Source organism: Xenia sp. Carnegie-2017, unplaced genomic scaffold, assembly GCF_021976095.1.
Source record: "Xenia sp. Carnegie-2017 unplaced genomic scaffold, XeniaSp_v1 HiC_scaffold_24, whole genome shotgun sequence".
Lineage (NCBI taxonomy): Eukaryota > Metazoa > Cnidaria > Anthozoa > Malacalcyonacea > Xeniidae > Xenia > Xenia sp. Carnegie-2017.
In genome coordinates, this window is record NW_025813487.1 from 14,187,938 (window position 1) to 14,213,676 (window position 25,739).

The 25,739-nt window shown below is 37.8% G+C and overlaps 1 protein-coding gene across 1 annotated transcript in view; it reads left to right on the plus strand.

Annotated features, from left to right (window-relative positions):
• The window catches only part of LOC124451938, a 30,804-nt gene that overhangs the window by 3,787 nt on the left and 1,278 nt on the right, over positions 1 to 25,739 (plus strand). The window contains 31 exon segments of the mRNA XM_047002538.1: positions 456 to 562; positions 1,301 to 1,416; positions 1,998 to 2,101; positions 2,225 to 2,344; positions 3,043 to 3,184; positions 3,434 to 3,562; positions 4,445 to 4,495; positions 4,584 to 4,655; positions 5,182 to 5,258; positions 5,336 to 5,417; positions 5,808 to 5,962; positions 6,936 to 7,115; positions 7,117 to 7,197; positions 8,014 to 8,127; positions 8,205 to 8,277; positions 8,667 to 8,885; positions 10,981 to 11,135; positions 13,166 to 13,303; positions 13,581 to 13,982; positions 14,586 to 14,652; positions 14,749 to 15,033; positions 15,859 to 16,110; positions 20,186 to 20,208; positions 21,074 to 21,103; positions 21,838 to 21,927; positions 23,055 to 23,111; positions 23,231 to 23,273; positions 23,432 to 23,500; positions 23,583 to 23,666; positions 24,902 to 24,958; positions 25,077 to 25,148. Of these exon segments, the coding sequence (XP_046858494.1) occupies positions 456 to 562; positions 1,301 to 1,416; positions 1,998 to 2,101; positions 2,225 to 2,344; positions 3,043 to 3,184; positions 3,434 to 3,562; positions 4,445 to 4,495; positions 4,584 to 4,655; positions 5,182 to 5,258; positions 5,336 to 5,417; positions 5,808 to 5,962; positions 6,936 to 7,115; positions 7,117 to 7,197; positions 8,014 to 8,127; positions 8,205 to 8,277; positions 8,667 to 8,885; positions 10,981 to 11,135; positions 13,166 to 13,303; positions 13,581 to 13,982; positions 14,586 to 14,652; positions 14,749 to 15,033; positions 15,859 to 16,110; positions 20,186 to 20,208; positions 21,074 to 21,103; positions 21,838 to 21,927; positions 23,055 to 23,111; positions 23,231 to 23,273; positions 23,432 to 23,500; positions 23,583 to 23,666; positions 24,902 to 24,958; positions 25,077 to 25,148 (3,646 nt within the window).

Here is a 25,739-nt window from a genome sequence, read left to right on the forward strand (position 1 = left end):
TTTATCTTGCTAATAATGAATTGACTAAGCTTATTGCAAGTAATGTTTTTAGTGAAGCACCTTGATTACTCGCAAGAAGCTTAGTCAACTTATTTTTAACATGATATTTCTGAATAGCATGTGTGGCATTATTAATTGATCTAGTTTATTTTCATAACTATATAATTTTAGTAAATTAACAGCAAGATTCCTCATGCACTTGTATTGATAATATTGACCTATTAAAGAAATTTAACAACATGCTTGAAATAAGAAATTTAACAATACCCCAACAACACCGTATTGTATTGACGCATAAGAATTTTAACAATACCTTTGCTAACTTGAACACCCGCCTATGCAAACTCCTGTCAACTCGAAGTCTTGCTAACTCAAGCTCCTGCCAATTCAAACTCCCCAAATTCAAACATTTTCCATTTCCCTAAAGAGGTCCCTATTACTTTATATATATATAGCTGTGAGCCGGGTGATTTGTATTTTGTATCCGAGAAGCTGCGGAAGTGGTCTGGTGCAACACCTCGAAGTATCAGTAATTTCGAAAAGATCAGAGTTGTTGGAAAAGGTAAACATGTCATCAGTGATGGTGCTGGGGAGGGGGATTGCAAGTGAGAGGGAGGGTTGCAAGTGAGAGGGGTTGCAAGTGAGAGGGAGAGTTGCAAGTGAGAGGAGGCAAGTGGGGTTTACAAGTGAGAGGGTTACAGTGAGAGGGGGTTGCAAGTGAGGGCAAGTGAGGGGGTTGCAAGTGAGGGGGTTGAAAGTGAGAGGAAAGAGGGGGATTGCAAGTGAGAGGGGGTTGCAAGTGAGGGGGTTGCAAGTGAGAGGGGGTTGCAAGTGAGGGGTTGCAAGTGAGAGGGGGATGGCAAGTGAGAGGGTTGCAAGTGAGAGGGATTGCAAGTGAGAGGGGGGTTGTAAGTGAGAGGGGGTGCATCGCCCTTACCCAATTTTATTGTTTCCCCCCTCCGATATTTTTCTTCCCATTTTCAAGTACTGAACTGCAAGTCCAAAAATTGATTATCTGTAATGTAGTCCATGCAACTTAGACAAACGATAATAATTAATGTGACCAAATTTTTTGAAGGCTTAGCATTTTTCAAAAATGCTCTCGATTTCAATTACAGTTGTTCCTTACTCCTAACCCAAGGGACTTGCTTGGTGTAGTTCCCCGTTTATGTTTGGAGATCCAGGACATCATTGGGGCGGCATAGTTTCCGCAAGCAAATTTATTTTATCTAGCTATGCCTCTGTTGAATTTGAAACGGGAAGAAACAGCTACTCTGAATTTCTTTATTACTTTGTATAGGGGCGTATGGCGCAGCCGTGTTATATCGTAAGAAAGATGACGATTCATTGGTCATATTAAAGGAGATCAACATGCATGATCTCACAGCACAAGAAAGACAATTTGCAACGAACGAGGTATCATGGAAATCGGGAAAGATTTTTTTTAATTGCACATCATGTGCGACTTTGAAAAAGGCCATTTTGACGATGTCGTTGTTTGCGAGACTTTGCGAAACCAAAAATGTAAAGTTTTTTCTCCTCCCCGTTTTAAGTACCTACGGTATTTGAATAATGCAGGAAGTTACATTTCAAATGATGAAGAATATTTTTCTTAGTGTCGGCCACTGATGGAGATGATGCATTCAAATGGCTCTAGCCCCGTCCCCCACGCACCCAATAATGTCGAAAGACTAAAAATCTTACACTAAACACCACAAATCACACTTATATAAAACTGTCATGTTAAATAATGACTATTTGATAGACTTCTGTGCTGTGCACCTTCCTGTATTAAGCATTAAGGGTTTTTGACTCGTTGTTATGGTAGGATATTATGTGTAATCTTGTGCCTCGGGGACGAGCCCTCAACCCCTTCCCCACCCCCTCCGCCAAATATTTTTCAAAGCGTCCATCACTGCATTTCCAGTTTGGTATCTTTCTTACGCAGTAGTGTTGCATGTGTGTGACCCAATGTCTAAGACCCAGTCTATTTATAGGCGAAGATCATGTCGAAATTAAACCATCCCAACATCATCAATTGCTACGATAGCTTCGAGGAGGATGGCACGATATGGATTGAAATGGAATATGCTGACGGAGGGTAAATATTTGTGGTTGTTTCTTTGTATTTCTGCGTGCAAACTTGTTGATGTGTCGTGTTCGTGTTGTCAGTTGACGCGGTTCAAGGTCCCGTGAAATATATTCACTTTTGAAACATTTTCAGGACTTTGGCCCAGTACCTGGCAAAGTTGGACAGCGAAATGGAGGAAAAGGACATCCTAAAGATGTTTTATGAAATGGTGCTCGCATTGCAATGCATTCACCAGCATAAAATATTACACAGGTATCGAGCGTTGAAGATTATTTATATATATTGATTAATTGGTAAGGGCTGAGGTACCTACATCAGATGATTCCTGGCTTAAGATACAAGACTGTGCATTATTAGGACTCAAGTTTTAACATCAGATCACTTCTGATGAAGACACTACACTGGAGTATATGATCAAATTTTAACATCAGATCACTCCTTATGAAGACACAAGACTGGAGTATATAAAAACTCAAGTTTTAACATCAGATCATTTCTGATGACGACACTAGACTGGAGTGTATAAGAACTCAAGTTTAAAAATCAGACCACTCTTGATGAAGACACTAGACTGAAATATATAAGGACTCAATTTTCAACATCAGATCACTCCTGATAAAGACAGTATACAAGCACTCAAGTTTCAACATCAGATCACTCCTGATGAAGACACTAGACTGGAGTGTATTAGAACTCAAATTTTGATGTAAGGTCTCAAGTTTCAACATCAGATCACTCCTGATGAGGACACTTGACTGGAGTACATAAGGACTTAAGTTTCAACTACATATCACTCCTTATAAAGACACTAGACTGGACTATATAAGGACGTCATACAGTTTCAAAATCACATCACATATTTGCACCAGACCAGAATTAATCGGTCCTACTGAAAACGCTAGATGTTAATGATATAAAGACATATTGATTGAAAAATTTTCATTTTCTAGGGACATGAAAACGCAGAACATATTTCTAACACTGGAAGGTCACGTGAAACTGGGTGATTTTGGCATCAGTAAGCAACTCGGTAATACGAAAAGCAACGCGAACACAGTTCTTGGAACTCCCTACTACATTTCTCCTGAAATTGTAAGTGATTGTGTATGTCGCGCGTGACTCTTATCTCGCGTGATTTGTATTGAAAAACTTTCCACCTGAAATTTTGATTCAATGTTGCTTTTCACGAGCTCCTCTATTTGCAAACCCTAAAGCATCTCCTTGCGCTTGAAGTTTTCCCGCTGTCTTTCCCCCCTGATTTTGCTTGCCAGCTATATTATCGCCGGGTGTCGATTTCTTGAGTTTTCTTATTTCATCCGTGGATGTTTCATTTCGATGTAGTGCGAAGGTCGTGATTACAACGAGAAAAGTGACATTTGGTCGCTGGGATGTGTCCTTTATGAAATGGCCAACAAACAGAAGACGTTTGAAAGTACAAATTTACCCGCACTTGTAAATAAAATTGTAAAGGTACGTTGTGGGATCAATGTGTGTTGTGATTCGTCCACTTCCCTGTGATGTTATACTTCATTAATCAGTGACGGTAGTCAGCCCGCAAGTTTTGGTCCTGCTATGTAAATTTTAGAACATTAACATTATTCATTTCTTTAGAAATCTGTTGTTTTTACAGGGAGTGAGCACAGAAAAATTAACATAGCAGGAACAAATTTGAGGGCTGGCTACGTCACTGTACTCAATATAGAGTTTTAGTTTGGTGTTTACAGCAAACCGTAAAAGAGTCACGTGACCATGACTTTGCGGTTTGCGGTTGAGGTTTTTACGGCTAGAGGCCCATCTTGCGGTAGGTGATGTACCGCAAGCTTTTTAGCACTTTTAGTACAACGTGAGTTTTATTGCTCAAAGTTATACTTTTATGTGAGTTTAAAACATGAATATGCCTTTTTCATCGACAAACTTTTAACACAACATGAAATTTAGCTCAGGACAATGCGAGTTGTAAAATGCAGATGCAAAATGCCAAACTAATTTCAAATGTTTTTACAAACGTCAAATCTTAACGGCAAGCGGTTAGTTGAGGTTTGCCGTTTGCCGTAAACGCCAAACTAAAACTCTCGAATAACTTCTCAAATCTTGAGTCTAGTGACGATAAAGAGTTTTATAATACCAAGGCTTTCATCCGGTGGTGTTTTAGTTCATTCACTCCGCTTGTGAGAGGACTTACTATCGCCATGTTTAGGAAACTATTACTTGTTTCGATCAAATCAATAAATTAGTTGAATAACTTCAGAGCTGTTGTCAGTGATATGGTGAGAAGTCGCCATCATTTAACAAGAGCTGTATCTCTTATGTAAATCCAAATATATTGAAAGATTGTATTTTCTCCATAACTAGGGTCAATTTGCTCCCATACGTGGAAACTACAGTCACGATTTCAAGTCTTTGGTATGATTTCATTTGCCTACTCGAGGGACAAGGTAGATGTATTTTTCCCACAATTAAAGTAATCGTATTATATTTCGATTTATACAAGGTCCGCGATTGTCTGCAAATCGAACCGCAGTACCGGCCGAACGCGTCCGAACTGGTGTCGAGAGTTCACGAAGTAAGTTTAAACAGAGAACAGATTCCTTTCTGTAAGTTTTCCTATTTTGACACTCCTTGCGCTTGAAAGAACACCTTCCCACTCTCCAACTGATTCATTAATACATTTAACCAGGAATGGATTTCGGGGAGTGGGTGGGCCTCCCTACAAACTAAGCCCAGAGGGTTGATGAAGGGGTGCGAATTTCCCAACCAATTGTGGAAAACAGGCAAACGTAATTGTCGTTAATGTTTAATGAAACACACTTCCAATCATAATAAAAAACGCAACTGAATTTAACAACAATGTCTGACATGTTACAACAAGAAGTGGCTACTGAAATGTAATCCAAACTAAAGCACGAACCCCCTCCCCTCCCTCTTACTAAAGCATCGTAGATTCATTCCTGCGATTGGACGACAGCAACTTTTCTTAGAGTGGTATTTGCGTGTTGCCATTTCCGTTGACCTTCCTTTGAAGATCCGGCAAAATTTTGTTAACTCCACATCGTTGGAGAGATCGTTGAATTTCTGTCATTTTTTTGCAGCTGCTTTGTCAGTTTGACGAATGCGATGCAAACTCTTTGGAAAACGCCCTGAATCCACAACGGAAAGAAAAACGGCGGTACGTCATGTTAGCTAAGCTCATTGCGATGCCATTCAAGTAGTAATTTCTTTAGCAAATGCTGTTATTTATTTCAGATCCATATTGTATTATGTTGATTTGGGAACAATGTCGGCTGTTTTGCCCATCGATCTTCCTGTAAAAATCAAACTTGTTGATGTAAGTATTAGCTTCTTCTACCCCCACCCCCACCCCCACTTGATTGAAACGAACATCGTTTACGGGGGGAACCCACCTCTTTTTCGAGGACTTGCTTGAGAAACAGATCATTTGAAAGCATACTGCACTAAATGAACATTGTTTCCTAAATTTTATCCCTCCGTAACGTAGCCAGCCCGACTTTTTGCTCTCGCTATGCAAGTATTTTTGTGTTTACTGACGGCGAGAACAATAGTTTTGTAAAGAAATGGAATTCATTAAGAATTTACGTACCGAAAGTAAATCCGCAGGCTGGTTACGCTACTGCTATCCTTCTGAGTTTTTCAAAGCCTTTGAAGTGACATTCATAATCTTCGGCTATTCATTACCATATATTTTTTCATTATTAAGGTGAGTGTTGGCAAGACTCACGTGTGCGTGGTATCATCGGAGAGTGCCGTATATACCTGGGGCGACAACAGCCGGGGACAGCTCGGTCACGGAGACCTGGTATCGAGAGATATACCCACGCAAATCGACGGAGTGAAAGGGAAAAATGTTGTAACGTAAGTTTAAGAAGTAAAGTAAAATAATTTTTCAAATGATGAAGCTTAGGATAATGCATTGAATTGAATATAAGTGGAAGGCTATCTCCCGCCAAATTTGAAGCCGGCATTTTGACTAGTCTTAACCAATGATTTAGAACCCAATCTACTAGTTAACGGACTCCGCTGATATTGTATAATAATGAGTGAGGCAAGCCGTCATCTTGAAAAGTGGCAAAACTGACCAATATTTACGACTAATATTTGCTTTTGCTGAGTTGATATGCATTTGCAAAGTTGATAGTCTAGGTTTGATTCTTTAAATGTTTGATAGGATGGGTTTTTTAAACTTTGTTTTAACTTATTTTTCATTTTGAGTTTTACTTTTTGCCACCTTTTAAGATGGCGTCCTTGCCTCACCTTTATTCCAAAGCCATCATCAGAGAATATATATAATATATTAATCCTAACACGGTTTTTAATATGCACATGAAAAACATGTGACTTGGACGAGATGTGAACTCGCACCTTCGGGATACTAGTCCGCCGTTCTACCTGTTGAGCTACCAAGCCCACAGGGTGTGGAGACGAGTCAAATCTCTTTTAAACTGCGTATAGACGAGAGATTCTTGCCACTATAGCAGTTTACTGGATGGCACCGTGTTTCGACTTTATTCCAAAGCCATCATCAGAGAATACATAATATATTAATCCTAACACGGTTTTTAATATGCACATGAAAAACATGTGACTTGGACGAGTTTTGAACTCACCTTGACACGGTGTTTAGCTATCTAGAAGAATGGGTTTTAAATAATTTTGTCTCAACCTTTCCACGCACTTCCCGAGGAAAGATGAACCCCACACACGCGCGTCTTGGGGCAAAATTTTGCTTTATACAAGTACAGGCATTTTTATAGAAATGCAGCCATCCATTTACGTATTTAGTTCAACGAGATAATCGTGAAAGTTTTACATAATTTTTTGTTCTCAGTGCTTGCTGTGGTGATCGTTTTACTGTCCTGCTTACTGATAATGGCATTGTGATGTCATGCGGTGACGGTGATCACGGTTGCATGGGCCACGGTGATTGGTCGAGTGTTTCCCGCCCAAAGTTGGTCGAAGGTTTATTAGCTGTAGATACCGTTAGCTTGAGCTGTGGGCCTCATCACGTGTGCCGTTTGTGACGATGGCAGTGTGTACACGTGGGGTTGCGGCACGGATGGACGGTTGGGGCTTGGGGACGAAAACAACAGGTAAGGTGCTGTTATCAGTGTCACCGACATGTAACTTTATGCTATAGTGCAGTACCTTGCTGAGTAACTTAGTTAGGCTGTTACCAGTGTGACCTGACATGTAACTTTATGCTATAGTACTGTACCTTGCTAAGTAACTTAGGTAGGTTGTTACCAGTGTAACCTGACGTGTAACTTTATGCTATAGTACTGTACCTTCCTAAGTAACTTAGGTAGGTTGTTACCAGTGTAACCTGACATGTAGCTTTATGCTATAGTGAAGTACCTTGCTGAGTAACTTAGGTAGGCTGTTACCAGTGTAACCTGACATGTAACTTTATGCTATAGTGAAGTACCTTGCTGAGTAACTTAGGTAGGTTGTTACCAGTGTGACCTGATATGTAACTTTATGCTATAGTACAGTACCTTGCTGAGTAACTTAGGTAGGCTGTTACCAGTGTAACCTGACATGTAACTTTATGCTATAGTACAGTACCTTGCTGAGTAACTTAGGTAGGCTGTTACCAGTGTAACCTGATATGTAACTTTATGCTATAGTACAGTACCTTGCTGAGTAACTTAGGTAGGTTGTTACCAGTGTGACCTGACATGTAACTGTTATTACCAGATCCTTTCTAATGCGCTTAAATAACCCCTTTGAGATGAATGTGGGTTTTAATGAATGGACTTTTTAGATGAATGTGGGTTTTATTGAATGGACTTTTTAGATGAATGTGGGTTTTTCTGTACCATTCTGTACCATTTAGTTTCTCAGGAAAATTAATGATCATCTTATATAATATGTTTCTTCACAACAAACCGCTGTAATCCCTTTAGGAAGTCTCCTGAAAAGGTGGAGTTTGTCGACCGTGTAAAAATCACAAAATCGAGGTGTGGTGTGGATGGAACGATGTTTCTCACTGATACTGGAACATTGTACGCTTGTGGAAGGTACGGAGACTTTGAGATGATTTTTTGTGTGTCATTTTTTCTTTGAAAAACGTATCGTGTTGTTTTATTACTTACAGAAATACGAACAATAAACTTGGTCTCAATAATCGACAGGGCTTTCTTGTTCAAATGAAGAATCTTTTGACAAAGGTATGAAATCCATTATTCATTTCTGTTGAAATTTAGCATGGGTTCAATGATGTAAAATTGTGGAATCTTGTTGTTTCTATGTTTCTATATGAACTCAACTTTAACACTATGTTTAATGATGTAAAATTGTGGAAACTTGTTGTTTCTATGTTTCTCTACGAACTCAACTTCAACATTATTTTTAGTGATGTAAAATTATGGAATCTTGTTGTTTGTATGTTTCTCTGTAAACTAAACTTTAACATAATGTGTAATGATGTAAAATTGTGGTATCTTATTTTTTCTATGTTTCTCTATGAACTCAACTCCAACTTATGTTTAATGGCGTGATACTCCTTTATTTCCATGAACTTCCATGGACGTCATGAATTTCTGTACGCAATTTTCAGGTTCAAGTGGAAGGACGAAACACACCGACCCCTCTCAAAGTTTTAGCGCGACACATCGTGATTGATATGTGCCTGGGTCCAACTCATAGTTGCGTGCTCATGGAGTCGGGACAACTACATACGTTTGGAGATAATAGATACGGTCAGTTAGGACAGGGTAACCTGAAGACTGTCGAATCACCTGCTTGTGTTAGATCGATGGTTGGAAAACACGTGACGGTAAGGTGGTGTGCGTTTTTTTGCCATGTTTACTTTTCTTCAATTTTCATGTTCTTCTTATGTCATTCATGTCTTCACTTGTCTTGTTCTTATTCTTATGTCATTCATGTCTTCACTTGTCTTGTTCTTATTCTTATGTCATTTATGTCTTCACTTGTCTTGTTCTTATTCTTATGTCATTCATGTCTTCACTTGTTTTGTTCTTATTTTTATGTCATTCATGTCTTCACTTGTCTTGTTCTTATTTTTATGTCATTCATGTCTTCACTTGTCTTGTTCTTATTCTTATGTCATTCATGTCTTCACTTGTCTTGTTCTTATTCTTATGTCATTCATGTCTTCACTTGTCTTGTTCTTATTCTTATGTCATTCATGTCTTCACTTGTCTTGTTCTTATTCTTATGTCATTCATGTCTTCACTTGTCTTGTTCTTATTCTTATGTCATTCATGTCTTCACTTGTCTTGTTCTTATTCTTATGTCATTCATGTCTTCACTTGTCTTGTTCTTATTCTTATGTCATTCATGTCTTCACTTGTCTTGTTCTTATTCTTATGTCATTCATGTCTTCACTTGTTTTGTTCTTATTCTTATGTCATTCATGTCTTCACTTGTCTTGTTCTTATTCTTATGTCATTCATGTCTTCACTTGTCTTGTTCTTATTCTTATGTCATTCATGTCTCACTTGTCTTGTTCTTATTCTTGTGTCATTTTTGTCTTCACTTGTCTTGTTCTTATTCTTATGTCATTCATGTCTTCACTTGTTTTGTTCTTATTCTTATGTCATTCATGTCTTCACTTGTCTTGTTCTTATTCTTATGTCATTCATGTCTTCACTTGTCTTGTTCTTATTCTTATGTCATTTATGTCTTCACTTGTCTTGTTCTTATTCTTATGTCATTCATGTCTTCACTTGTTTTGTTCTTATTTTTATGTCATTCATGTCTTCACTTGTCTTGTTCTTATTTTTATGTCATTCATGTCTTCACTTGTCTTGTTCTTATTCTTATGTCATTCATGTCTTCACTTGTCTTGTTCTTATTCTTATGTCATTCATGTCTTCACTTGTCTTGTTCTTATTCTTATGTCATTCATGTCTTCACTTGTCTTGTTCTTATTCTTATGTCATTCATGTCTTCACTTGTCTTGTTCTTATTCTTATGTCATTCATGTCTTCACTTGTCTTGTTCTTATTCTTATGTCATTCATGTCTTCACTTGTCTTGTTCTTATTCTTATGTCATTCATGTCTTCACTTGTCTTGTTCTTATTCTTATGTCATTCATGTCTTCACTTGTTTTGTTCTTATTCTTATGTCATTCATGTCTTCACTTGTCTTGTTCTTATTCTTATGTCATTCATGTCTTCACTTGTCTTGTTCTTATTCTTATGTCATTCATGTCTTCACTTGTCTTGCTCTTATTCTTGTGTCATTTTTGTCTTCACTTGTCTTGTTCTTATTCTTATGTCATTCATGTCTTCACTTGTTTTGTTCTTATTCTTATGTCATTCATGTCTTCACTTGTCTTGTTCTTATTCTTATGTCATTCATGTCTTCACTTGTCTTGTTCTTATTCTTATGTCATTCATGTCTTCACTTGTTTTGTTCTTATTCTTATGTCATTCATGTCTTCACTTGTCTTGTTCTTATTCTTATGTCATTCATGTCTTCACTTGTTTTGTTCTTATTCTTATGTCATTCATGTCTTCACTTGTCTTGTTCTTATTCTTATGTCATTCATGTCTTCACTTGTTTTGTTCTTATTCTTATGTCATTCATGTCTTCACTTGTCTTGTTCTTATTCTTATGTCATTCATGTCTTCACTTGTCTTGTTCTTATTCTTATGTCATTCATGTCTTCACTTGTCTTGTTCTTATTCTTATGTCATTCATGTCTTCACTTGTCTTGTTCTTATTCTTATGTCATTCATGTCTTCACTTGTCTTGTTCTTATTCTTATGTCATTCATGTCTTCACTTGTCTTGTTCTTATTCTTATGTCATTCATGTCTTCACTTGTCTTGTTTTTATTCTTATGTCATTCATGTCTTCACTTATCTTGTTCTTATTTTTATGTCTTTTGCCGTTTGTAACAGATGATTAAATGTGGCGACTACTTTACATTGACTGGTACCGACGAAGACACTATATATTTCTGGGGCAGTATGCCTGGTGTCGATTGTGACGACGCTTTTATTCGTAGTGCAAGTTTGAGCTCTGCTATTTCCGAAAACAACATAACTTCACCAAGGTTAGCATATTTCTCGTAACACATATGTTTATTTCTTGATTTCGAATATGGACAAAGACATTAACCTCTTACGCGAAAATTTATCCTTTGATGATGTATTATTTAATATAATTGTCGCCTAGGGCTAGTAGCGTATCTAGGGTACGTCAAAATGAATTACTGCAGCACACTTCGGCAATTATTTACATTTCTAAGCACCTTATAGCCAGGTCCATTGGTAAAATTATATTTCTTAGAAATTCAAAATCAATAGAGTTTTTGAAATGAAAGTACAGGAGATATTATTTATTTTCACCTACGCTGAATCCGCTAATGCTTGGGGTAGCAACGGTCTTTTTTCGCAACCGTTACGCCGCTGTATGCTCTCTTACCATTGTTTGTTACAAGGCATGCGTCACTTCCGGCAAATTGGTGCGCATTGATTGGCTCAGAAACATTTTTGCCGGTCCATTACATTATGGTAATGGTCAACGGTCCATATCGCGTAATTTTTCGATTAAATGTAAACAAACTTTGTAAAGCAAACAGTCATCATCATCATATCTTTTCGCGTTTTGTAGCAATCAGTCGAAATCAGGGACGGCACGTGAAGCCTTGCTACTTGTCCCCCACCAAATTTATTTACCAGACAGTTTTATTAACCAGACAGTTTATTTTTACTGAGAAAAACTAGAGAAGTGAAAGCCAACCAGTACAAAACAGTGAGGAGAAGATGGAAAGTTTTATTAACCAGACAGTTTATTTTTACTGAGAAAAACTAGAGAAGTGAAAGCCAACCAGTACAAAACAGTGAGGAAAAGATGGAAAGTTTTATTAACCAGACAGTTTATTTTTACTGAGAAAAACTAGAGAAGTGAAAGCCAACCAATACAAAACAGTGAGGAGAAGATGGAAAGTTTTATTAACCAGACAGTTTATTTTTACTGACAAAAACTAGAGAAGTGAAAGCCAACCAGTACAAAACAGTGAGGAGAAGATGGAAAGTTTTATTAACCAGACAGTTTATTTTTACTGACAAGAACTCGAGAATTGAAAGCCAACCAGTGCAAAACAGTGAGGAGAAGATGGAAAGTTTTATTAACCAGACAGTTTATTTTTACTGAGAAAAACTAGAGAAGTGAAAGCCAACCATTACAAAACAGTGAGGAGAAGATGGAAAGTTGTATTAACCAGACAGTTTATTTTTACTGAGAAAAACTAGAGAAGTGAAAGCCAACCAGTACAAAACAGTGAGGAGAAGATGGAAAGTTTTATTAACCAGACAGTTTATTTTTACTGACAAAAACTAGAGAAGTGAAAGCCAACCAGTGCAAAACAGTGAGGAGAAGATGGAAAGCAAGCTTCGTTTCAGGTTGAACGATGCCATATAATACACCTTTTATTAACTTCGCTTTCTCGGTCTTCATTAAGAAATGTCGGACCTCTGTCTTTTGTATGAACCTCACCCTACGGGATCGGTTTGTTCAAAAAACCTCGGTCCGATATTTCCCCGTAAAGAGCTCGCGCTCGGTTACTAAGGGCTTAGTAATGTCACTGACTGTCGTTTTATTGCGCCACTACTTTCCTTCCTACCAGTGTTGAACATCAGTAGTTTAATATATTTATACACTTATGGTTTCAATAACTTCCTTTCTAATAGTGTTTACAGTCGATTTTACTTCTCAGGCCGGTGGAATAATTTTGAGAGGGTAGGCTAGCATCCGTATATTTTCTTTCTGCTTTATTAGTTTGTATTCAAATCAATTTTGATTACAGATTATAACAAGCGATGAATGTATGAATATGACCCTCCCCTCCCCCCGATCATTAATTTGTCGTCCCTGCTTTTGTAGTGTTGCTTGTCTCCCTTGTAAGTTGTAAGTAGTGTTTTTTAAAGTCAAAATTATACGTAATGTTGTTGTCATCCCTGAGTTTCTTACTAAAGTTCCGGGCATGACGCGAAATTCTATGTCAAAACTTGACATCAAATACCAGACACGTAATATAGATATGCGCTGTGGACTTATCAAAACTCCTCGTTTTTTCTTCAGACCCAACTCTGGGAGACAGGATTATGGCTCGCGTTCAAGACCTGTATCCGGCGTCGATCACGACTGTCTCTGGCATCGTCGTAAGGATGCGCTCTCGGACAGTACGAATGTAAACCTTACCGTTGATGGGATACATGGGTAGGTGTTTTTGTCTTAATCTTCGTTTAAAATGCGGAGAGGAGTTGGTGTTTAGTAATTATCGGATGAAACCGGGTATAATATCGATATTTATTCAGAGCAAAGTCAATGCTTTCTGCCGAAGCAGAGCCGAGCATTGACCGATTGAGAAACATCCGTAGGCTCTTGCCAATCACGATCGATATTTCACCAATATTGTATAATAATTGTAGCTACAGGTATTCGGCATTTCTAGCGAAGGCTTGGGTCATAAATTTGTCCATTGTCTTCTTGATAGATCTACTAGTAATGACCGACATCGTAGCGGATACTTCCGAAGCTATTCCGGAAACTACCTTCGAGATTGCGCGCTAAGGAACGTCTTGTCCCGATGTCGTATAGACGGCTGTCTCCGAGTTACCATTTCTGAGCCGTTATCAACACCGAACCTCCTCTTTCAATGGGATGCGATTAACGGGCCCAACGAAAAGGACGGCGACTACCCGGTGTTCCTTAGGAAAATCGCCGGTTACGGTGAAAATATGTTTGTGCAGATCGACACGACTGCGCCCGCGCCTCGAAGGAAGTCTAAAAGAAGATCTTTAAAACGTGAAGATAGTTACACGAATCATAGGAAGCTTACCAACGACAACAACCTCAGGAAGTTTTCCAAACATGAATTGAATGACTCTGGTACAAGGTAATGTCGCGTGTTTTTCTGCCATTTTCTTAGTAATTGTTTTTCGTTCAATGTGGAACTTACCAAATCTGCCAATTTGTTAAAGAACGAGTCTCCCTGTAATGCTTTGCGCGCTCGCGTTTACTTCTGCTGTTGAATTGCAACATCTAATACGGAGTTTAGGGATTGTTTTCTGATTAACCAAATGTGAAATAACGTCTTTGTTTGAACGTAGCTTTCGTTATTTCTTTATTTGTTGGCCTACCGTGTTCTAGCATTGACAGACCTGACTAGGTAGACATATTGCTGCACTAACAACCTGATGTGCCGTCATTTTTGGTTGCCACGAAAACATTCACCTGTGGCTGGCTAAGCGCGCAAAGCATTACCGCGAGACTCGTTTTTTACTTACTTCAATCGTCCTACAACCCCCTGACATAACTGAAACACCCATTTTTCAGGAGTTTTGGTACTCTTGCATGCACGCCTGATAAGCTGGCAAATGATATGAAATGGTTACGCGATTTCCCACATAACCGACTTTCCCTATAATTTGTGATCTTTTCTACATGGCGTTCTCGCGAGATTGCGTTCGAAAAATACTTCATGTGATATTAGTTTTAGAAGGCAAACGGATTCTTCGACAACAGCTGGACAGTCGAGCTCGTCTGAAATGGATACACTGGGCGATGTACGGTTTTCTTGAAATACTTGCTTTGTTTCAATTTAGTCATGTGTTGACGTTTTCCTACTTACTTTTCGTGTCATTATTTTCCATCTCTCAAAGGCTCCCACTTGGTTGAAAAACGAGCTGGAAAACGGTATCCACAACGGGGAGGTCGACGACGGTATTTCTTCCGTGGATGATAGTGCCGACGCTATGAGCGATCATGACACCGACGAAGAAGTTTTTATTCACACCAAAATAGACAAGGCGGGAAAAAACATCGCGCCCAATGATAACGCTTACTCCAAGTATAGGGCAAAACCCAAGGTGCCCATCGAGGTGAAGAAGAACATTACGGGTTCTAACCATAAGCATGGTTCCTTTGAATTGAATGCAGATACAAGTGTAAGTTGGACTAAGGAAATGTCTGTAGAATATCTTCTGAACGAGCATAGTACTGTGGTTTTGTAAACTTTACCGCGTTATTGATTTAGGATGTTGATTTTGGGTCGTTCTTTCGATTTGAGCCTGCATGGAAATATTTCGAAACTACTTGTGTAACGAATGTTCTCTCAAATTGAGCCCGCATAACATTTCAAAACTGCTTGTATAATAAGTTACACCATGTGTTAATATGTGTATTTTCCTTCGAATTAGGATTATTGAATGACGTATTTCATGTATTTTTCATTACTTTGCCATCTCAGAACTCAGCTTCTTTTGGTGGTCAGGCATGTTGCCTTTGTATCTCTGATTGAAGTAATGAAAAACTACAAGAGCATATGTTTTCTGATGAAGTTACCTTAAGACACTATAAATATCCTGTACGTGTATCTCTGATTGAAGTAATGAAAAACTACAATAGCATATGTTTCCTGATGAAGTTAGCTTAAGACACTATAAATATCCTGTACTTTGTAACTTGTAAATGTCCACGCTCTCGGCTAAGAATAACAACAGAATCCCAATACGATAGTCTGAATGTGACCCACGTGACGGGAGATTTGCCCTTTTGTTTATCTTTGGCCTTTCATCCACTGGTTTCAAATGGATGTATTCGGTGTAAATTTTGCCAACTAAGATCACCCCCCCCCGAATTCCTCTCCAAATACATAATTTTCTGCTATTTCTTTGTATTCAACAGGGTTTCTCATCTCTCTTGTCTCCTTAAAACGTTATGTCCCCTTTCCATGTTCCTTAATTTCTGCACAGTTGTCTCTTTTCTCACAGGTCGCAGTGCTACCTGGTCAGGTGCCTGTTATTGGGAACCAGTCCATGCAATCGCGACTAGTCCGGCGGAAGCGTCCTAAAGTTTCCCTGAACTCTCAAGTCTTCTACCAACCTGGAGTGCCACGTACCAAGCACAGTGGCGTGACCGCCAGCCTCCGAGCTCCGGTCGGTGCAGACAAACTCCGGCCGTCTAGCGTGACTTCGGAGAGTGGCGTGGAGATGACTCCCACGGAACATCGAGGATCGATAGAGGTTAGTATCTATATGCTATAGTGAGGTGTATTTATAAAGCGTGAAGTTGATTGTCAAATCTATCTTTCCTTTAGTTTCTATACGGCGTCAATTACGTATGAAACTCAGTTGACAAAATAAGTTAGGAAGTTAAGGGTCAATCCGACTTCCAACCATTATCAGTAGACAATAGCCCAGCACTGTGAGATTAAGCGTTAGGGTTATTTTTGGGAATAATTTTGCGTATTTGTAGAAAGCGGAATTATTAACCATATATTGATTTTGTGCGTATGCATACGGGAAGGATTAGGAACAAATGTTTGTATACGCTGTAAGAAAGATGGACTTTCCACTTCATCTGTCGACACGTTTTTTAAGCGCGCATGCCATAGTAATATTATCTTATCTGGTTTTGTTGGTTCGGTTTTGTTGCCATGGATTCATTTGTAGCATACTCGTAATAGGCTTTTCGGCCACAAATATATTTGAGAGAAACCGAAGTCGTAGTTTGACCAAAAATCATAGACTTAGTTTACAATTTTCGTAGGATTTGATTCACGAAAATAACTATTTGCATTTTTTTTTCAAACGTTTTTTATTTCGATCTGTAGAGACGTGCGCGCTCTCATTTCGAAACTCGGGGATTTTAAATACGATAATTAGGAAGTGTTGAAACGTGATCGCTCTCGATTAGAACGATGTTTGTAACAAAACATTTTGAATGTTGCTAAGCGCACATATTTGCTTCATTACTGCTAGCGTGCGCAACGTCTGTCTTAAATATAAAAAGAGCGCGCATAAGTTCAAAACTCGTTTCTCTGTATGAAGTGACTATCTTCTCTCGTCTATTGCTCATTTGGTCAGTTTTGTTCGATAAATATTGCCGTCAAGATATGTCCCCTGCTCCGTTCAAGGAACAGCTGAAACGAAAGGTAAATGTTACATGTTGTCGTGTGAAAGGTATATTTTTGTTAAAGTGTTAAAGACAAGACGATTTTTTACGCAGTTTTCACGTTTTAGCTACAATGCAAAAGAACATTTAAAATAACTTGACAACTTTTTCTATAGAATTATGTTATAACTTATAGTTTACTTGAAAAGACATTTCATTATACGCAGTGTTCTGATTGTATTGAAAATGACTTAAGAACTTTCTAGAGATATTTGACTTTGCTTGTTGTTCATATAGTATGGTTGCAACATTTTATTCGCGAGAGTACGATTTGATGAATGCATGTGTAATTGAGCATGCGTATAAAGGCTGATTTCCATTTAGTGCAAATTGTCGCGCGATCGACTTTTTCCGATAAATTTCTTTTCAATTATAATGTCTCGACCGGAACAGTTTCACACAGCTACAAAAGAAAGTGATCGCAAAAAGTCGATCACGCGACAATTTGCACTGAATGGAAATCAGCCTACTGTTCCGGTCGAGAGCTTACATTTGAAAAGAAAGTGATCGGAAAAGTCGATCATGAAAGGTGCAAAAGTTGAATGTTTTATTGATGTCGATGAAAACTACTGTTTTGTAATATAATGCTCATAATTATTTCATGGTCATAATATTTTTTCTAATGAGCAAATATCTAGTCAAAGATATAAACGAAGAAAGTTGTTAATGTTCTTTGCTACGTAAACAGTCAGAAAACTTTTGCGATGAAGTTTCGTGTGCTAAAAACTTCAAAGACGTTAAGTATGTTGTATATGTTAAGTTATTGACGAAAGTCTGCTTTGATCACGAGTTTCAATTTAAAGTCAAAAATGCCAACACATGCAATCGTGTGTAATTTTAGTATTAAGTCGAATCTTGAATTTGCAAGATAATTGTGTTATCGAAGCTCGCGTAATGTCATAAATGTTAAAAAGTTTCTGGTACACACACTGAAAAGCCATTACCTTAAGTTTAATACCTAAAAACTTGATCATAAATGTTAAAAAGTTTCTGGTACACACACTGAAAAGCCATTACTTTAAGTTTAATACCTAAAAACTTGATTAATTGATGATAAAAATATGTTCTCAGCGTTTTATTGTACAATTGTTACGTTTAAAAGTACGTTTCAGCTTTTTGCCTGATGATAACAAGTGTTGACTGGTTTTGGTGAAGCATTAGCAAACCACTTGTCTTTTTTTCTATTCCTTAAGTTGAGCTTCACTATTAAAATGCATCTTCTAAATGGCTGGGATTTTTTGTTTGTGCTTGCATTAATAATACTGTGTAATTACACCATCGTGTACACAAGTGAAGACATACTTGACAGTTGTGCCATTAAGTTTTTCCATTGTTTACTGTTAGTTGATTACTTTATTTAGCCATAATTTAGTACATTCACCTGCGTTTTGTTGTCTACAAACCTTCGAAGCTTGAGCTTTGCTTCGGTGTATGTTATGCCAGGTTGACTTGTAATCGTTTACGGCAAACCTTATAACAAATCACTCGAAAACATATCCAAGACTTCAAGTAGAGAGAAACGTAAGTATTTCGATATGAGAAATTTAAGGATAACAAGTGGAAAGATCGTGAAACCTGTTTTAGAGTTTGTCGTGAAATTTAGAATTCGCTCAAGAAATTTGCAAAGTTTGGAACGCCGTTCGAAATATTTCAGTGCATAAAGTTCATATACAGTTTCATGTATATATCATTGATTGATAGAACTCTTGCATAGTCGCCAGTACGAGTCATATTTCTATGCCCCCTTGTGAAGTAAACGTGTAATTGTAGACAAAATTCCCTATATGTGAGACCAATGCCAATGAACATCGCAACTATAGTTTTATTATAATGCACAATTTTGTAACTCTCTAGCCATATCAAAGTAGAGATGGGTAGTGTTATTGACCACATAAGGTTTTCAAATTTTCGCTACGATTTCTAGAATTTTGCTGATACACATTTAAAATGTTTTGTAACTAAATGTATTTCAAACCAGTTTCTATTGACGCCTCAATTCCACGTGTTTAAAAAAAACTTTGAATTCAGCGTCTTTTTGAAGCTGTACTATGCGAAATTTTCCATCGCGCGATAATATGTAATTCTATCCAAGTGGAGAATGTATTGTGTTTGTGCCAAGAGTGTTTCGCTCGGCATATTGAATGGCAAAAGGATTATCGCGTTTTTTCTTTCTTTTAAACCGTTTTATCCATCGAAGGCGTGCCGTCGGAAAGCCCATTATGTATCATAAACGTTATTTGTGTGTTTTGAACGACTGAATCTGCATGTAACTACCGTTTTATCGTTGCGACAATCGCTCTGTTGACATAATACGCCTGAACTGTGTGTATATGATTTCTACCTAGATCTTGGTAAGTTTTGAATCATTGATTACTTGCATAGAGTCATCTCCTCATTTTCGTCCATTTCTAAATCATGCTGCGAGTCGAAAATTACGATCAGCTTATACAAATTACTGCGCAGAATTATCTAGATTTGACGCATATTTTCGTGTTTATTTCTTTAATTTCGCTGATGGTCTAACGGTATTTAAATGCTTTGATTATATTCGTCAAATCAGCTTGTATATGAATTGTTAGTTCCGCTACAGTTATTTAGAAATAGACTTTCATTTTTTGTGCGAAGTTTGTGGGCATTAAGTGTGTTTGAAAACGAGATCTTCTCACCGCAGACGGGACAGTCTTCAATCAAATGGATGGTTTTCATAAAGGAATTAATGTGTGTTTGAAGTCGTGTTGCTAAATGATTTGTTTAGATTCTAATTGTATACGTTTTAGTTAGCTGAAATTATACACTTCCTATAGTTAGAAGAGAGCTTAGTTTGAAAAGAACTTGGGCCTAGAATTCGCCGTTTGTTTTTCTTACCGACTACCGTCCTTTAATTTAATTTGGTTTGTGTCACTGATGATTATGTGAAATTTGAATGTCCTCCTTGTGTAGCAGAGAGGTCAACGACAGGTTGTGTGCCCAGACATATGGTTTTATTGAATTTTATTTCAATTTATGAGTTTGTGTGTTATGAATTTTAACAAACGCTTTCATAGAATTAACACTCGTTTTATCGTGTATTGTGGAAGAATTTTATATAGAATCGAAAATAAAATCTCGATTAACTTAACCACAAGATGTTTTTGCCTTTTATAGAGTCGGATGAAAGCATCTAAAGGGTAAGTGTCGCTTTTACTTGAATTTAAAATACACCCAAATGGTTAGTTGAATGTATAAAAGGACTTTATAGCTCCTGTGCCAGGTGATGCAATCTTAAATTACGAAGAAAATAATTATTTTGAAAACGACACGAATTTTACGAAATTTATGCTAACGACGACACAATGACATAGAATAATCTTACTACATTTAGGACAGATTATAGCATGACCATGCAAACATAAATTATAGCATGACCATGCAAACATAAATTGTCAGTTGTTTTGTGTCGACTATACGAATGATGTGTTAATTAGTAAAGATGAAATATGATTTAACTCATGTTTTTAAATTATGCATGGCGTAATCACGTGATGTACTTAGAATAGCGTCAGTAGATTTCGCGCGCAGCACGTAGTTGACTTCACATTTCTCTATTGATCTTGTGTTCCCATATATTCTTATTCAAATTCATGAAAATAATAATGTCGCAACATACATATACATATATATAAAGTGAACTAAAATAAAATTGACAATTGTTTGCTGTCGCTACTCGGAGTTTCACGCCGTAGGGCGATCTTCAGGCAACAGCAAACAATTGTCAATTTTATTTTAGTTCACTTTATCTTACGCTCTTCTAATATATAGAATATTGAGCGCTCTTTTATCCAGGATTATTATCCGTAATATACATATATATATATATATATATGTCATTTGTGCATGGTTTTGCTTTCGATTACTTGCAAACGTCTAACTTTGAAACTGTGTTTCGATGTTGTTTGTGGATTGTAATGTATGATGTTTTGGAAAGGCGAAAGGAAAATAGCACCCTTCACATTCCAACAATTCGTAATTGATAAGAATATCTTCTTTCTTTAGGAGTGCGAAAAGCGTTCCAATCAAACGAGGGTAAGGTAGTTTTTCGTTTGGGTTTTTTTGGAAGAATAGTATTACTCTGTATATGACATCCATCCACTGTTGTATTGAAGCATGAATCTTGATATGGAAGGATCCATCATGTTAAGAAAGTATCCAGTAGGATAAGGAAAATCTAGCATGTTATGGAAAAATTTAGTAGGATAAATAAGGATCCAGCATGCATGACGAGGAAAAGTCCTATTAGATAAAGTGGGATCCAGCACGATAATAAAGGTTTCAGCAAGATAAGGAAGGATTCAGCAATATAAGGAAGGATTCAGCAATATAATGAAGGATTCAGCAATATAATGAAGGATTCAGCAATATAAGGAAGGATTCAGCAATGTAAGGAAGGATTCAGCGGGATAGGGAAACATCCAGCATGATTAGAAAGGATGCAGCATGATTCAAGGTTGATTCAAGTTTCTTCAATAGAAAGTTCCCCCCGGTTTGAGTAGCTATATAAAAGTTTCTATCCCATTTACACCATTTGCTATCCTGACATCCGAGATATGTTGTTAACGTGGACAGTGGCTTCGGAACAATAATAATTGGGAGGGGGGGTATATTCGTATATTCATAGCTATGTTATAATCCGTAAACACAATAGATTTCAATAGAAATTAATAAAGTAAAACATGCATATATGAATAATAGCCACCCTCCCCCTCTCCCAATGATTAATGTTCCGCCGCCCTTGAACGTGGATTCTTATTGTTGCATAGGTTATCACCGAGCGAGCCACGAAAGACGCACGTAGCGCCCACGAGTGTGAAAACATTAGAGAAACCAAGCCCACCCTCAAATGATGCCAGGTTGGTCGGTTGGCAAAGAAATTGTTTTATGTATAAGTTCGTCCAATAAGCTCCCTGAGCTTTTTGACCGTCGGATAGTTTGAGCAACCCAATAGTAATGAGAAGAAAGCTTGCTCAGACTTAATGCCGGCATTGTTAAAGCTTTCTCACACTTCTTAAGGGAGGGGAGGGAGGGGCGTCAAAACACGTCTTAACTATTACAAGACTGTGTTTTTCACAACACTAAATGATTGATTTAAAATACTTTGGAAAAACTCTAGCCGTAAATGGAGGAACGAGTTTTTCGTTGATTAGTTGATTGTGAGTGACGTTCAACACAGAGTGGACTGGGTTCCAGAAGTGCGATGACGTCAGTATCAGCTCTTTTGCATACGGCGTGTTTTAAGTATCGATAAAAGAAAATGAAAACGGTTCATGGGTTTGCTCGGCTTATTTGAGATTGTAAAATGTCTTGGACGACAGTGCTTCCTAGAAATAAAGAATATTTCTTGAAAATCTCTAAATTCTCCGTAGATATTTTTCAAAACATCCTTTCTCAAGTAATGGACTGTAAAATTCATTCTCGATAACATTCTTCACAATCTTTAAAAACATTGTTGCCTGGCAGTAAAGTGAACGTTTTGAACCCACGGCGGTGTCGTTATATGTTTGTACAAGTAGATCGTCCAGGTCAGTGCAGTCCCGAGAAGGACTAAGACTAAATCCTGTTTTCCACTAGCCACATATCGTAAGGTATCGTAGCAAAACGTAACATGGCGTATGCGTGCTTGCGCCTATTGACCATCAAATTCATAAACACGCATGCGCCCTGTTACGTTTTGCTACGATACGTTACGATACGTGGCTAGTGGAAAACAGGCTTAAGTGTTTGTCTCTAGAGATAACTGTAGCTAAGGATATCGAAACGTCAATGAACATCAACACCAATAGTCCTTCTAAGGACTCCACCAACCTGGACGACCAACGTCTACAAACATTGTTGGAATAATCCTAACGAAAAGCCGCCAATCAGTGACATAATGATCGCGTGGCATTGCGGATGATATATGCTGTAAAAATCGTCCAATCAAAAATGAGAAAGTCGCTACGTTTACTATGTTTTGATTATCATTCATTTTTTGTTAAAGGCAACGTCCTGCAACAAGAACGTCATCTAATGGTTCGATTCCTGCCAAACGACGAGTGTAAGTATATTTTACACGAGGAACAAAGTCGTTTCGAAGGATGGGAAAATGCGAAACGAAAACGACGACATTCGGTGAACGTGCTCTAGGCGTTTGACGTTTGTTTATTTATTTCATAGGGCTTCGCGTGATGACAACAAGACAAAGATGCCCGCGATTGTGGTGAGAATTTTTTTTCGTGCCATTCAAATGTTTCGGCGCTCACTCGGCATTTAGAAACCATACACACTCTATTGTATGCTCCCGAGGGAAATAGCGAGTTTTGTCTTCTCGGAGTCTCTTGGATTTCAGTTTAATTTTAAGTTTTTACCAATTCATAGACTCCAAACTCGACTGCGCGAAAAGAGTCACGTGACAAGCAAGTCAGTCCAGCGGTGCGTGTTACAAAGGTAGTAAAGGAAATGGTTATTTTTGGTTGAACGGGGAATGCTTGCTTTGAAAAATGAGTTTCTAAATTTCGATGTTTTATAGTTCGCAAAGCCGAGTGACGCTTATATGAAAGGATCTGTTTCCGATAGTCATATAGATTATCATGAAGAACTCAGAGAAGCTAGGGTATGCACACTTTGTTACGAGTAATTTGAAACTTGAGTTCTTCTATACTCCAGTCTTGTGTTTTCATCAGGAGTGATCTAATGTTGAAACTTGAGTCTTTATGTACTCTGGTCTAGTGTCTTCGTCATGAGTGATCTAATGTTGAAACTTGAGTCCTTATATACTCCAGTCTTGTGTCTTCATCAGGAGTGATCTGATGTAGAAACTTGAGTTCTTATATACTCCAGTCTTGTGTCTTCATCAGGAGTGATCTGATGTAGAAACTTAAGTCCTTATATACGCCAGTCTTGTGTCTTCGTCATGAGTGATCTAATGTTGAAACTTGAGTTCTTATATACTCCAGTCTTGTGTCTTCATCATGAGTGATCTGATGTAGAAACTTAAGTCCTTATATTCTCCAGTCTTGTGTATTCATCAGGAGTGATCTGATGTTGAAACTTGAGTTCTTATATACTCCAGTCTTGTGTCTTCGTCAGGAGTGATCTAATGTTAAACTTGAGTCTTTATGTACTCTAGTCTAGTGTCTTCGTCATGAGTGATCTGATGTAGAAACTTGAGTCTTTATATACTCCAGTCTAGTGTATCCATCAGGAGTGATCTGATGTTGAAACTTGAGTTCTTATATACTCCAGTCTAGTGTATTCATCAGGAGTGATCTGATGTAGAAACTTGAGTTCTTATATACTCCAGTCTTGTGTCTTCATCAGGAGTGATCTGATGTTGAAACTTGAGTCCTTATATACTCCAGTCTTGTGTATTCATCAGGAGTGATCTGATGTTGAAACTTGAGTCCTTATATACTCCAGTCTTGTGTCTTCATCAGGAGTGATCTGATGTTGAAACTTGAGTCCTTACATACTCCAGTCTAGTGTATTCATCAGGAGTGATCTGATGTTGAAACTTGAGTTCTTATGTACTCCAGTCTTGTGTCTTCGTCATGAGTGATCTAATGTTGAAACTTGAGTCTTTATGTACTCTAGTCTTGTCTCTTCATCAGGAGTGATCTTATGTAGAAACTTGAGTCCTTACATACTTCAGTCTAGTGTCTTCATCAGGAGTGATCTGATGTTGAAACTTAAGTTCTTATATACTCCAGTCTAGTGTCTTCATCAGAAGTAATCTGATGTTGAAACTTGAGTCTTTAGCTACATACTCTAGTCTCAGCTCTTTGTAAGTGATCTTTTAATGTTGCAGCATAATGTGGTCAGTTTAATTTTGTGTATGGCTTTATCTAGTTACGAGAGAGAGGTCTAGTCGACGAAATCCAGGTTTTGAAAACTGAACTGCTCAAGGTAAGTGCTTCATGCTATCTTTTGCGGAACAGTGTGCATCACATATGTTTATTTGAGCGATAAAAGAGCCGACTGCTCCCATAAACATCATCCAACAATCTTATCATTTCTTTAATAGCAAAGCAGTCAACTTCAGGAAAACTTCCACATCGTGATCTCCCTGCAGGAACAGGTTGCACGACTACAGGAGGTAACAATTAGTTCTTAACAATTTCACACCAAGTGTATATCCATGTCTTATGTGATGGCATCAACGAGTCCAAAGGTTTTTTTCGAGATATTAGTTTAATGTGAATGGTTTGAACTTTGAACCATGAAGTATCGTGACATGTTTGTAGATGTAAATCGTCCAGGTTAGTAAAGTCTTGAGAAAGACTGTTGTTGTTGATGTTGACTAATTTTTTGACATCCTTAACCGTAGTTATCTTTAGAGACAAGTGAATGTAGATGACTACCGCTAAGGTTGTCGAAATGTCTGTCAACACAAAACACCAACAGTCTTTCTCAGGACTCTACTAAAATGTACGACCTACATGTACAAACATGGTCCATATTGTCTATCGAAGATAGCTCTGGCAATGGGCGAGTTTGTGATCATGATGTAAGCCGTTTTGGTTTGGTGCGGACTCTTTGCTTGTTTGTGTGGATTAAGGGCTTCGTATTTGAAGTATCAGAGTGGGCGATGAAAGATATTAAATAAATTATAAAACCTTTTAAGAATGAATTAACTTTGGCACTTGAGTTTGAATGTTGGAGGTATGGGTCCTAACGTTCGATTTTC